The sequence below is a fragment of the Vipera berus genome (assembly GCF_964194415.1).
Source record: "Vipera berus genome assembly, chromosome: W".
Lineage (NCBI taxonomy): Eukaryota > Metazoa > Chordata > Lepidosauria > Squamata > Viperidae > Vipera > Vipera berus.
In genome coordinates, this window is record NC_138210.1 from 51,339,101 (window position 1) to 51,353,575 (window position 14,475).

Here is a 14,475-nt window from a genome sequence, read left to right on the forward strand (position 1 = left end):
AGATGCCCGGATAAGTGCGGAAGTAAACTTTAGAGGTTCAGGATCTGCAAGGTGTGAGCGGGGAGTAGGGGGGGGTCAGAGGAGGAATAAACAGGGTGCAAAGGGAGGCCTAAGGGAGGCTTGCCTTGAAAACGGCAAGCGAGTCAAGGCAGATATTGGGGTGCTCTCAACTTTTCTTCCCCGGCAGGGAAAGGGATTCAATCCTCAGCCCAAGACGGGTCCTAGCGACGGGCCAGCGGGGGGGAAGGTGGGGGCGCCCATGGTGCGGAAGGGGGTCCTTCCCCCCACCCGCCCCCCCGGGTGGGCTTCGCAGCGTCTCAGCAAGGCATGGGGGCGGAGGGGGGGGCGCTGCGGTCGGAGACAAAAGGGGCTCCCCGGGACGCAGACGCGCCAAGCACCCCACTTCCCCGGCAGACCCAGCAAACCCCCGGGCGAGCAGGAGCTGGAAGAGGAGCAGGAGCGGCGGCCGAGGCGGCGGCAGCGGCGAAAGCTGGGCGGCCGGGCGGGCGGGGTGCCTGGCGGGGTCTTTGTTAGAGGCGCCGGGGGTCCATCTTTACGGGGCCGGAGGAAGGAAGGCAGGCAGGAAGGCAGGAACCAGGCAGGAAGGAAAAGGCAAGCTGCGTGCGAGGAGGCCAGCGACGCCGGCGGACCCCATCTACTGGCCGCGGGTAGAGAGGCAGGCGGGCGGGCGGGCGAGCGATGGGCTGCGGGGAGCGGGCGGGAGGAAGCCGGCCTGGGGCGCCGAGGGATTAAAACGGCTCGGAAAGGAAAAGGCCGGCTGCTTTGCAGAACCCACGTGGCCGAACAATACGTAGGTTTTCTAGCTGGAAAGCCTTTTGCCTCGTCTGGATTTTGGGATGAAAATGTGGGAGAGAGAGAGAGAGAGGCGGGGAGGGGGGAAAAATCACAATTTCTAGATTTGAGGATGGAAAAAGAAAGGATGGAATGAGGGAGGGGCTGGATCAGGGGTCTTCAAACTTGGCCCTTTTATGACTTGTGGACTTCAACTCCCAGAATTCCTCAGCCAGGCATGCTGGCTGAGGAATTCTGGGAGTTGAAGTCCACAAGTCATAAAAGGGCCAAGTTTGAAGACCCCTGGGCTGGATTTTTGCAAGGCTTAAGGGAGGGAGGAAAGGCAAGGGTGTTCGGTGATCACTGTTGATGGGTATTTAATAAACTTTTATTTATTTAGGAGTTAATGATCTTTAATAATCGTTAGTCTTTCTCTCTCCCCCCCTCCTTTGTTTGCCTGTTTTGCTTCCTGCGCTTGCCCTTATTCTTTTCCTTTTGTGAGAAATAAAAATTCAACTCCAAGGGTGTTGGAAAACAAAACAAGTTTCACTGAAGCATTTGCAAAGGCTGGTGGATCCCTTGGTAATTGGAAATCGCAGAAACCACACTTGAATCAGTTTTCAGCACGAACTTTTCTAACCTGTCCCATAGAATGTGCTACATCCTTCTTTTCCAGACCCAGTTGATAGGTCCCAGTCTGGTCACATGTGTTGGGAGGAATCCTCCTGTTCAGGCTTCTCCAGCAGAAGAGAATAAGTAGAAGGTGAAGCCAGGTGCTGGAAAGAGAGGTTTAATCACAGAGATTAAAGTTGAGTGACAATTCAGCATGAATCCCTGGCTAGCTAGACAGAATGGTCCTCCAACGTGAGTTCTTATACCCTTTCACGGTTTCCAAAATTGTCATTTCTGATTCGTGACTTTAAAATTTGTCTTTTCTGATTTGTTGGTCAGTGTCTATTGTTGGGTTAATTCCTTTATAAATTCTGTCTAAAAAGTATTACATTTTTGCTCCAGGAGGGATCCGGTGTAATTATTTTCTTGTTGTGCACTTTTTAGTGTTTCTACTCTAATCCTAGATGGTAGAGGACAGGAAGGCCTGGAGGAACGTTGTCCATCGGGGCGCAATGGGTAGGACACGACTTCGCAACTAACAACAACATTCTAATCCTGTCGATAGTAATTATTGTTAGGTGGTTGTGCATTCCTGTGGTTATAAATTGAGTAATATATCATTCATAAACTACCGTATATACTTGAGTATAAGCCGACTCGAGTATAAGCCGAGACCCCCAATTTCACCCCCAAAAACTGGAAAAAGTTATTGACTCGAGTATAAGCCGATCCGCCGTTCTGCAAGCCTCCGCCGCCGGCGGAGGCTGGATCCGCGCTCTGCAAGCCTCTGCCGCCAGCAGAGGCTCGATCCGCCATTTTGCAAGCCTGAATACACAGGAATACCCTGTGTGGCCGCGGCTCTCGGGGAAGCCCTGGCTGTCCGCTTCCTCGCTCCACGCTGCCATTCGGGGCCCGCGCGTTCCCCGGGCAAATCGCGGCGCCCAGCAGGCGAAGAAACACGCCCGCTCCAGTCGCCCCCCCTTCCCTCAGGAGACGCGAAGCAAGTGACCGCCCGGAGCTTACCGAGGACTTGCGCGCGGCCGAGGCTTCGGTGCTTCCAGGATCGCGCGCACCTCTCCCAAGCCGCCGCCGTCCGGAGACCTGCCGAAGTTTGGGGAGGTTTGGGGAGGTGCGCGCGCACCTCCCCAAACCTCCCCAAACGTCGGCAGGTCTCGGAAAGAAGCAGGCAGGCAGGGCGCGGAGGTCCGGAGACCTGCCGACGTTTGGGGAGGCGCGCACGTCCCCAAACCTCCCCAAACGTCGGCAGGTCTCCGGACCTCCGCGCCCTGCCTGCCTGCTTCTTTCCGCTGCGGAAAGAAGCAGGCAGGCAGGGCGCGGAGGTCCGGAGACCTGCCGACGTTTGGGGAGGTGCGCGCCTCCCCAAACCTCCCCAAACGTCGGCAGGTCTCCGGACCTCCGCGCCCTGCCTGCCTGCTTCTTTCCGAGACCTGCCGACGTTTGGGGAGGTTTGGGGAGCTGCGCGCCTCCCCAAACCTCCCCAAACGTCGGCAGGTCTCCGGACCTCCGCGCCCTGCCTGCCTGCTTCTTTCCGAGACCTGCCGACGTTTGGGGAGGTGCGCGCCTCCCCAAACCTCCCCAAACGTTGGCAGGTCTCCGGACCTCCGCGCCCTGCCTGCCTGCTTCTTTCCGCAGCGGAAAGAAGCAGGCAGGCAGGGCGCGGAGGTCCGGAGACCTGCCGACGTTTGGGGAGGTGCCCAAACCTCCCCAAACGTCGGCAGGTCTCCGGACCTCCGCGCCCTGCCTGCCTGCTTCTTTCCGCAGCGGAAAGAAGCAGGCAGGCAGGGCGCGGAGGTCCGGAGACCTGCCGACCTTTGGGGAGGTTTGGGGAGGTGCGCGCGCACCTCCCCAAACTTCGGCAGGTCTCCGGACGGCGGTGGCTTGGGAGAGGTGCGCGCGATCCCGGAAGCACCAAAGCCTCGGCCGCGCACAAGTCCTCGGTAAGTTTTTTTGTTGACTGGAGTATAAGCCGAAGTGGAATTTTTCAGCCCAAAAAGTGGGCTGAAAAATTCGGCTTATACTCAAGTATATACGGTATATGGGTCCGGACTATCTTCGGGAGCACCTGCTGCCAGCATCAACTTCCCATCGTCATGTGCGCTCCCACAGGGAGGGCCTCCCCAGGGTGCCGCCGGTCAGGGAGTACCGGCTGGCGGCCCCCAGGGGGAGGGCATTCTCAGTGGGCGCGCCTGCCCTTTGGAATCAGCTGCCTGTGGAACTCTGGATGGCCCCCGACCTTCGCTCGTTTCGCCGGGACCTAAAAACTTTGCTATTAGAGCTTGCCAGCCTGGACTGAGGGTTTTGGGTTAAGGTTTTAATTTTTAATTATTTTGGGGCTACTTAATTTAATCCTATTTTAACCTGTATATAATGTACTGTTTTAATTTGCCCTGTAAACCGCCCTGAGTCCCTTGGGAAAATCTAGATAGATAGATAGATAGATAGATAGATAGATAGATAGATAGATAGATAGATAGATAGATAGATAGATAGATAGATATGCTATTCTACAGTAGTGTGCACTATTCTAAAAGTAAGGATCTGGACAGATTTGAACACGGCGCTATCGAACAAAATGAAATTCAATGGTGAAAAAAGTAAGGTTCCACATTTAGGCAAGAAACCAAATGTACAGGTATAGTATATGGGGTACCTTGCTCAATAGTAGTAACTGTGAGAGGGATCTCGGAGTCCTAGTGGACAATCACTTAAATATGAGCCAGCAGTGTGCTGCACCTGCCAAAAAAGCCAACACTGCTAGGCTGCATTAACAGAAGAATAGAATCAAGATCACGTGAAGTATTAATACCACTTTACAATGCCTTGGTAAGGCCACACTTGGAATACTGCATCTAGTTTTGGTAACAACGATGTAAAAAAGATGTTGAGACTCTAGAAAGAGTACAGAGAAGAGCAACAAAGATGATTAGGGGACTGGAGTCTAAAACATATAAGGAACGGCTGCTGGAATTGGGTATGTCTAGTTTAATGAAGAGAAGGATGAGGGGGGACATGATAGCAGTGTTCCAATATCTCGGACTTCCTGACAGTAAGAACAATTAACCAGTGGAAAAACCTGCCTCCAGAAACTGAATGCTCCAACACTGGAAGTTTTTAAGAAGAGACTGGACAGCCATTTGTCTGAAATGGTATAGAGTTTCCTGCCTTATAAGGGGGTTGGACTAGATGACCTCCAAGGTCACTTCCAACTTTATCATGATGATGATGATGAGTCAGTGTATATAATCCCTCTCTGTTGCTCCAGCTTACTACATCTCCTTTCCTAAAAGTACCTTAGCTAAGGGTCTCTACATGCCTATTCCTTAAGCAGAAACGGAAAATTACAACATGTACATTTATTGTGTATCTCACACTTTCTTGGCGTGCTTTATGTCAATCTTTGGTCTAGGTCAGGAGTGTCAAACTGCCGGCCCACGGGCCGGATGCATCGTGCTGAAACCACACCCGCCCCATTGCCAGCAATGGAAAAAAAGTTGCGATACATCGCGACATGTCACGTGACGTCGTGAGTTTGACACCCCTGGTCTAGGTGAAAACTTTTAATAAAAATTCTGTAAAACAAAACCAAAAAAAAAATCCAAGTGGCCTGCTAGGCAAGGGAGGAGGGAGAAAGAGAAGGAAGGAAAAATGGATACAGAGAGAAAAAGGAGAAGGAGAGGAATGAAGAGTAGGAATTGTGTTTTTGTTTTATTGTTTATTTAGCTTTGTTTTGCACCGGTTTTGGTGCTGGCAGGGATCTTGCTTTGTGGGGGGGGGAGGGAAGAGGTAGTTTAAAATCTACACACCTTCAAGTTGACAAGTTTGACACACCTGATTTATTTAATATTTTTTCTTTGGTTTGTGCTAATAACTGAAGCACAGAAAAAAGCCAACAGAATAAAGTTATCAGATGTAAATGCTAGGCTTGGATTCGTATCACCGCTTGCTGGACAAGTCACAGCGCCTCACTACAATTAGTCCTAAATTTATGGCATTTCCTGCCTGATGAGGGGGTGGGACTAGATGACCTGCAAGGTCCCTTCTGTGGGAAGTCAGCCCCCCCCCCCCAGAGAAGGAAATATTAAAAGGGCAGAAAAATATATTTCCTCAAAGGATCTTAAAGAGGCAGAAAAGCATGCCCAGTTCTCTTAATAGCCCCAAGTCTCCCTTCCCCAAGCAGAAACCAGCTCTGTAGAAATGCGGATGATAATCTTGTCAGAAAGACTGGAATCAGGAAACTGGGACGAGTTGGTATGTATATCTATTGTGTGATAAGAAGGTGGATAATGTGTTTAAGGTATATATTTTAAGACATGCTCTGTTGCGAGTTTGGGAAAAAGTATAGATGCAAGTTAACTTGTAAGCTACTTTTATGGGCAATAATGAAACACGTAATAGAAAATATAAAAATGATGTGATTACATATAAGAAAATTTTAAGTTTGGAAAGGAATGTATGGTACTTGAAGCTGTATAATATCTTAAGAGAAGGAAAGATTGTATAAACTTGGTTTTAGTATGGAAAATTACAGACCAGGTGGAAAGAAGATTAGAAAATTGGTTTTTTAATGATTGATGTAAATTTGTTTTGTCTGTAATTGTTCTTATTGGGTATTTTTATTGACACTACTGTTATGGATATCAAGCGGATGTTGAATTTAATTACGGCAGTAAGACTTTTAGTAGGGCAATATTGGAAGAAGGAAGAACTGCCGATTATAGAAGAATGGACTGTAAAAGTTCCCAACTTGGAGGATATGGCAAAGATTTTAGTGTACTTGAAAGACTATTTGCAACAGAGAAATACCGTGGAGTAAATATGGGACTAAAAAGTATTATCCAGCATTTGAATAATTATTGATGTGATATTTATACTGTTTGGAGTTAATTTATAAGAGTTAAAGTGCGATAGTTTTAATAGTTTATGATTGTTTGCATAATGGTAGATTATGATTGTTTGTATTCTTATACCCTGTACTTAGCTCTGGGAAGTCGGGGAGGGGGGAGGGGGAAGGGAGGGAGGGGTTGGGGAGGGTTGGGGAGTGGGAAGGGGGTGGGGTGGGGTTGTGTTTTGTTTGTTAAAAATAAAATGTATTGTAAAACTTTAATAAAAAAAGGAAACTGGGACGAGGAAGAAAGATCGCTAGAATCAACACCAAAAATCTAAGACCCATCAGCCACAGCCCCAGAGAAGCAGGATATGACCTTTGGGACATAATAGGATTAACCCACCACCATCAGAATACCAGAAAGGCACACTCAGACTCAGGTCGAAGTTCATGCCACAGGAACAATTCCAAACAAAAGGCTCAAGAAGGTATAAAAACCCACTCCCTACGTGTGCTCACTCTCTTTTCTTCCAGAGCCATCTTTCTGTCTGGCTCTCCTCTTCAATAAACTGCAACCTTCTTTCTAAAGCAGTCGCCATGTTGTTTATTCCCGGCTTGGACTGAACCACGATGAAGACTTTTCCTTCAACACTTCCAACTTTTTATTATTATTGTTGTTGTTATTAATAAGAATAATAATAAGAAGAATGCTTCCTTTTCATCTAGAAGCTATGTATGTAACAGAGTTCATGCTTCAGTTAAACATGGCTGCACTTTGGTTCATAGTTATACTTTAAAACACTCTAGGCAGTTTTTGTAAAGAATAAACCATATATAAATTGAGTAACATGTCATTCATAAACTATATGCTATTCTACAGTAGTGTGCACTATTCTAAAGGTATGCTTTGAGTCAGTGTATATAATCCCTCTCTGCTGCTCCAGCTTACTACATCTCCTTTCCTAAAAGTACCTTAGCTAAGGCTCTACATGCCTATTCCTTAAGCAGAAATGGAAAATTACAACATGTACATTTATTGTGTATCTCACACTTTCTTGGTGTGCTTTATGTCAATCTTTGGTCTAGGTCAGGAGTGTCAAACTGCCGGCCCACGGGCCGGATGCATCATGCTGAAACCGCGCCCGCCCCATTGCCAGCAATGGAAAAAAAGTTGCGATACATCGCGACATGTCACGTGACGTCGTGGGGTTGACACCCCTGGTCTAGGTGAAAACTTTTAATAAAAATTCTGTAAAACAAAACAAAACAAAATCCAAGTGGCCTGCTAGGCAAGGGAGGAGGGAGAAAGAGAAGGAAGGAAAAATGGATACAGAGAGAAAAAGGAGAAGGAGAGGAATGAAGAGTAGGAATTGTGTTTTTGTTTTATTGTTTATTTAGCTTTGTTTTGCACCGGTTTTGGGCTGGCAGGGATCTTGCTTTGTGGGGGGGGGAGGGAAGAGGTAGTTTAAAATCTACACATCTTCAAGTTGACAAGTTTGACACACCTGATTTATTTAATATTTTTTCTTTGGTTTGTGCTAATAACCGAAGCACAGAAAAAAGCCAACAGAGTAAAGTTATCAGATGTAAATGCTAGGCTTGGATTTAAATCACCGCTTGCTGGACAAGTCACAGCGCCTCACTACAGTTAGTCTTCTAATTTATAACCACTTGTTTAGTGACCGTTAAAACAGCACTAAAAAAGGTGACTTACTACCAGTTGTCATATTTACAACGGTTGCAGTAATCCCACTATTGTTACGTGATCAAAATTCAGGCACTTGGCAAACAGCATGTATTTATATGGATGCAGTGTTCCAGTGTCATATAATCACCATTTGAAACCTTGCCAGGCAGATTCTGACAAGCAGAGTCAATGGGGAAAGCTGGATTCCCTTAATGACTGCAGGAATCACTTAAGAACTGCTTAAGATTGCTTAACAAACTTGTCAAAAGAAATTGGATGTGATTCACCTAACAACTGACTTGTTTAGCATTGGAGGTTCTTGCCCAATGTGATTATAGGTCAAGGATAGAAATAGCAAATGTTATGACTGGATAGTTTTCTGCCAATTCAAGGACAGGAAGATAATCAGAAGTCAGGAAAGGCACCAGATTTCTATAGGCTGAGTGTGTTATTCTGACCCCATCAGTGTTACACAGAGTGATGTGTATAAATAACAACTTCCCCATTATCTCTGGTGAGAAATGGTATAGTCCAGTGGTTCTCAACCTGTGGTCTGTGGACCCTGGGGGGGCGTGATGTCACAGGGTGTCTACAAAGGCTTGAAGAAATGTTATGATTTAAATTTTGAGTTAAGTCTTGGTGGTCCATGGCCTTGGTCTATGGCAGGGGTCTTCAAACCTGGCCCTTTTATGACTTGTGGACTTCAACTCCCAGAATTCCTCAGCCTGGCACGCTGGCTGAGGAATTCTGGGAGTTGAAGTCCACAAGTCATAAAAGGGCCAAGTTTGAAGACCCCTGATCTTTGGCCACAAAAGCTATTTAAAGGGAGTCCGTGATGAAGAAAAGATTGAGAATTACTGGTAGTGCCTGTTCTGTCATAGCGGGTATTAACAGCCACTTTTGCTAAAATGAAAAATCCACCTTCTGTTTTTATTGAACTCACCAGGGTTTAGTTACTGGTGAATATTTACATGAAATTCATCTCTTAACTTTATCCTCCATCTTCATCAGTTCTGTTTATACATCTCCATAAAAGAGGAAATTCATCATTAAAGAAAGACAATAGAGGACGCTGATTTGCATTAACTTTGCATATGTTCATCTATATGCATCATAATGTAGAAGTATAAATCACACTGAAATGCGGTACAAGCTCACCATAGTTTATATTAAAAGCAGCATTTTGATGTGATACTTACGGAGGACTCCAGTGTGCCATTTGGTCTCATTTGTTTGGGGTAGTTTTCAAATCTTTGAATCCTGAAGACATAAACGGGATGCATAATAGCTGTAAAGTCTACCATTTGCTTTCCTTAACATCTGCAAATCCTCTTGTATTTGAGCTAAGCATTAGAAATTGACTTAGTCATTGAGGAGAGAAATCAACAGGTTTTTGCAGAGTGGAAGGACACGGCTGGCTTTAAAAAAGACAGGTAGACCTTGACTTGCAGCCATTCATTTAGTGACCAAAGTTGCAAAAGCATTGAAAAAGTGACTTCAACAAGCAATCTTCACCTGACCATTGCAGCATCCCCACGGTCACTTGATCAAAATTGGTGCACCCGGCAACTGGCATGTATGACTGTTGTGCATCCCAGATCATGTGATCATCATTTGCAACCTTCCCCAACTGGCTTCTGACAAGCAAAGTCAATGGGTGAAGCCAAATTCACTCAACAGCCGTATGAGTCACAGTTGCAGTGATTGGCAAGAAAGATGATCAGGGGACTGGAGGCTAAAACATGTAAGGAACAGTTGCTGGAATTGGGTATGTCTAGTTTAATGAAGAGAAGGACTAGGGGTGACATGATAGCAATGTTCCAATATCTCAGGGACTGCCACAAAGAAGAGGGAGTCAAGCTATTCTCCAAAGCGTCTGAAGGCAGGACAAGAAGCAACGGATGGAAACTAATCAAAGAGAGAAGCAACCTAGAACTAAGGAGAAACTTCCTGACAATTAGAACAATTAACCAATGGAACAACCTGCCTCCAGAAGTGGTGAATGCTCCAACACTGGAAGTTTTTAAGAGACTGTACAGCCATTTGCCTGAAATGGTATTGGGTTTTCTGCCTGAGCAGGGGGTTGGACTAGATGACCTCCAAGGTCCCTTCCATCATCATCATCATCATCATTATTATTTCTAATTTTATTGGGGGGGTTGCCACAGTCAAGTGAATCATTGAAGTTGCTAAGGAAATCACATGGTCATTAAGCAAATCCGGCTTCTCCCCACTGACTTTGACTTGTCAGAAGCGGGCTGGGAAGGTTGCAAATGGCTGTCACGTGGCCCTCAGGATGTTGTGACGGTCACAAATATATGCCCGTTGCCAAGTGCCCAAATTTTGATCACATGACCATGGGGAATGCAGTAATGGTTGTAATTGTGAGGAAGGGCTGAAAGTCACTTCAGTAACTGAATGGTCACTAAACAAATGATCGTAAGTCGAGGACTACCTGTAATAGCAAAGATAATGTAGCTTATTGACTTTATATGCAATTGTCTTTCCAGGAAGGGTTGTTTCATCATCATCTTCGTCCTCTCGTGTGGCCTCACCCTCGATGCAGGTAAATTTAAGGAAAGGCTGTTCCACATGGAGTGGGGCTATTACCCACAGGCCCCCTACCACAGCTCAACCCTTTCTCTCCCTCCCCAATCTTATTTCAGAGTCTCCTCGGAGTTCCTCTTTTTCTGGGGAGTATGGGGGGCAAGGTGGAAGGCGCTTTTCTCATTCTGGGAACCAACTTGAGGGGCCCATAACGGCCATAAGGATCCGGGTTAACTCTTGGTACATTACGGGGTAAGTATGTGAATGGGCAAGAGGGCTGGGGCTCAAGATTATGTATGATGAGGAAGGAAAATACTGCTTGGGTTGGTGGAAATGGAAAGATCCTGCGTCAACATAACTTTGTGTGGTATGGGTGGCTGGGGAATTCTGGGAGTCAAAGTCCGTGCATCGTCAAGTTGCCAAGCTTGAGAAACTCTCATCTTCACTAGAGTATCTTTGGGATAAGACACTGGATCAATTCTAACCTAGGGAATAGTAATAATAATGGCTTGGGACCACGTTATTTGACGGGCTGTCTTTTCCCGGTCACATCTACCCAACTCACCAAAGCACGGAAGTAGGGAATGCTATGGGTCCCCTCTCCTCAGGCGGTCCCTCTAGCAAGACCGCGAAGAAGGGCCTTCCCTATATAGTTCCTGTGTCAACACAATTTTGTGGGGAAGCAGATCAGATTTGTTTATTTAATTTCTATAGCTGCCCATCTCAGTGACTCTGGGTGACTTACATTTCCAATATTAATAAAACAATAAAAGGCATTTTGCAATCAAAACATCCAAGATAAATAGAAACAGAAGCCTATTTATTTACTTATTCCATTTCCACAGCACCCATCCCAATCAATGACTCTGGGCAGCTTACACTTCCAAAACTATAAAAAATTTAAATTAATTAAAGCAATCAGTCCGTAAAATCTAAAATGTACTTGTATATGTAGGGATATCTCAAGGAAGGACTTGAAAGAGGTTAAGATGGCAGTAATGACCATGTAGGCAGGACATATAAAAAGAGGAAGGATTTCAGCTACACTGTTGCATGTAGGATGCATACACAAACAACTTTCATCATAAGCAGGGCTTTTTTTGTCATAGAACGCCCAGAACGGAGTTTCGGCACCTTTTTTGGATGGAACCTTGTAGGGTAGGCAAGGTGGGTTGTATGACGTGTGTGAGTTCTGGCACCTTTTTTTTTTTTTACAAAAAAAGCACTGATCATAAGGATCTTTGTTCTCTACGAGAAGAGATCCATAGCATTCCTATGCTGGCTGGGGAATTCTCGGACTGGAAGTCCACACATCTTCAAGTTGCCAAGTTTGAGAAACCCTCATCTACGCTATAGTATCTTTGGGATAAACACTGGATCAAATCTAACATAGGGAGCACATCATTTGAATGACTGTGTTTTCTCAATCACATCATTTTGAATTGCCCAGTGGCTCTTCTTCCAACCCATGTTTTTTCACATGGCAGAGTAACTCTAGGATTACTCAGCCAAACGTTGATGTATAGTGCCAGATGAAATGAATAACCTGTGTGGTTTAATATGCGAACAAACACATTCTCAGAGAAAGGCTTCTAACAGCCCAGGGATAATTTCTACACTTGTTGGAAATAAAGACTGTTCCCAATGTTGGTTTAGTCATCATTAAGCCAGTTTCCCCTTTAATCAGTGTAGGTGTAATTAAGACCAAACAAAAGCTTCATTGTACAGTTGTCTTCACAGAATTTTAAGAAGAGTTATTGTAAAAGTAGCCTCAGCTTCTAACCTCCCTCCCCCCCCCCCCCCAAATTGCTCATTTCTTCATTGTTCTTCTCAGGGAAAATCTATTAAGGAAACTAAGATGCCTTTTTATCGGTAATAATATGATTCTAATCTGGAAACTCATATTTCACAGATTGAAACTGATCCGAGAGAACTAAGACCCTGTTTATGTATTCTAGCTTGCAGGTCCGTTACGGAAAAGAGTGGAGTAACTACGTTGGTGGCAATTCGGGAGATTTGGAGGAAATTTTCCTGTTCCCAGGGGAGTCCATCATTCAAGTATCTGGAAAATACAAAAGTTATGTCCAGAAAATGGTCTTCGTCACTGACCAGGGGCGCTATTTTCCTTTCGGCAAGGATGTCGGCACCAGTTTCAATGCGGCACCGCTCTTCCCAAACACTGTCCTGCGTTACTTCAGCGGTCGTTCCAGTTCCGCCATTAATGCCATTGGTTTTCACTGGGATGAGTATCCTGAGCAGTAGCAGCATTTGTAGAAATGAGACGCAGCAACAAGAGAGAGCAGAGTAGCGGACAGCCTACTCTGCTACCAGTGAGATTAGTGTAATAAGTTCCTTCAACATCCAAGGATACTAGCCTCCCCTGCCCTGTTGCCAATTATCTGTCGCTCTACAGGTGCCTACTAAACCAATAAACCATACTAAACCAAAACAACGTTTTCTTCCAAAATATTTCCCACCCCTCCTTTATCCTGAAAAGGAAAGGAAAGAAAAGTTGATGTGCCTCAACTTTGCTTTGGAGCCGTCCTTCCTACAGAGGATCCAGCCTTGAACACTGGGGCTAATAAAAGGCAAACTGGAAACAAAGCAGCGTTGTTTTTATTTACTCATTGTCCACCCTTGACGTTGGCATGGGAGAAGTGGAGCAATGCTTAAATGCATCAGCCATGAGCTCCTACTCTTCTCTCAATCACGGCCTTCCTGTTTGATCCTAAGTAAACTGCTACCTGGCTTCCTTAGCTTTCCTGATATAAATGAAAGGACAAAATAATGCTGTTTTTCTAAAGCTGTTAAGATGATGAGTCTTTATTGTCATTTTTTACTGTGGGCACAACGGCACACATCAAAAATGAAATTTAGTTGCCCGCTCACAAAGTGAAACACATACAGGACTCACACCTAAAACATACTATATACTTACTTTAACCATACTTTTTGAAAATGAATGAACCTATGCACTTCAGCCAAGCCACAGCTTACTTTAACTATAATTTTTGAGTAGGTAATAACGGCTGGACTGACATACAGGTAGTGCTTAACTTAGGACCACACCAGAATTTTCATTTCTAAGCAAGGTGTTTCTTAAGTCACACTCAATCTTATGACCTTTTTTGCCATGGTTGTTAAGTGAATCACATGATTGTTAAGCAAATTCAGCTTCCTACCTGGTTACTCTAGACAGTTTTTGTAAAGAATAAACCATATATAAATTGAGTAATATGTCATTCATAAACCAGGTGGGAAGGTCACAGGTAGCTTCCACATGGCCCTGGGATGCTGCAACCATCGCAAATATGTGCCAGTTGCCAATTGTCCAAATTTTGATCTCGTGACCCTGGGGATGCTCTGACAATTGAAAGTGCAAGGACCAATTATAAGTCACCTTTTCATTGTTGATGCAACTTCAACTGGTTGCAAAATGAATGGCTGTAAGTTGAGGACTACCAGTACATGAGCCAAAACCAGGAAATCACGTTATGCATAGGTGCGATGTACAAACCCAGCCATACACTTTAAAAAAAAAGATAAATGATGCTGGAATGGATGGAGGGTTGTTTTGTGGGGAGGGAGACTAAAAAAAAAGAAGCTGATTGGTTGATGTCTTCTATGTTTTGTGTCCTTTGTTGTTTGAGCACGTTAACATTTGCAGGAGTATAAATGCAACAGCTATGCAACCATCCCCGAACAACAGACACACATTTTCCCTGACGTGGAGTAACGCAAGAGTGTAAATCAAGCCTAGGGCATCAGGTTAGCCTAGAAGCCGGGAGACAGTAAATTCTAGACCCACCTCAAGCATAAAAGTCGGCTGGATGACTCTGGTCCAATCAACGGGAGACTGTCAGTTCTAGTCCAATTGGAAAGTAGTCAGATATCTGCTTTCCATTTTTCAGGGCTTGGAACTGTAAGTTTTATGGCCCTCAGAGTAACTTTGGCAGGAGCCAAAATTGTTGGCTTTTTCTTGGGTTTGGTT

General features: G+C 45.3%; 1 protein-coding gene across 1 annotated transcript; it reads left to right on the forward strand.

Annotated features, from left to right (window-relative positions):
* Positions 1-6,670: 6,670 nt before the first annotated feature.
* Positions 6,671-13,079, forward strand: LOC308676159 (zymogen granule membrane protein 16-like). Its single transcript, XM_081341908.1, has 4 exons — positions 6,671-6,738; positions 10,448-10,503; positions 10,604-10,736; positions 12,443-13,079. The coding sequence occupies exons 1-4, from the start codon at positions 6,701-6,703 to the stop codon at positions 12,744-12,746; spliced, it is 531 nt and encodes a 176-aa protein (XP_081198034.1). The 5' UTR covers positions 6,671-6,700; the 3' UTR covers positions 12,747-13,079.
* Positions 13,080-14,475: the final 1,396 nt, after the last annotated feature.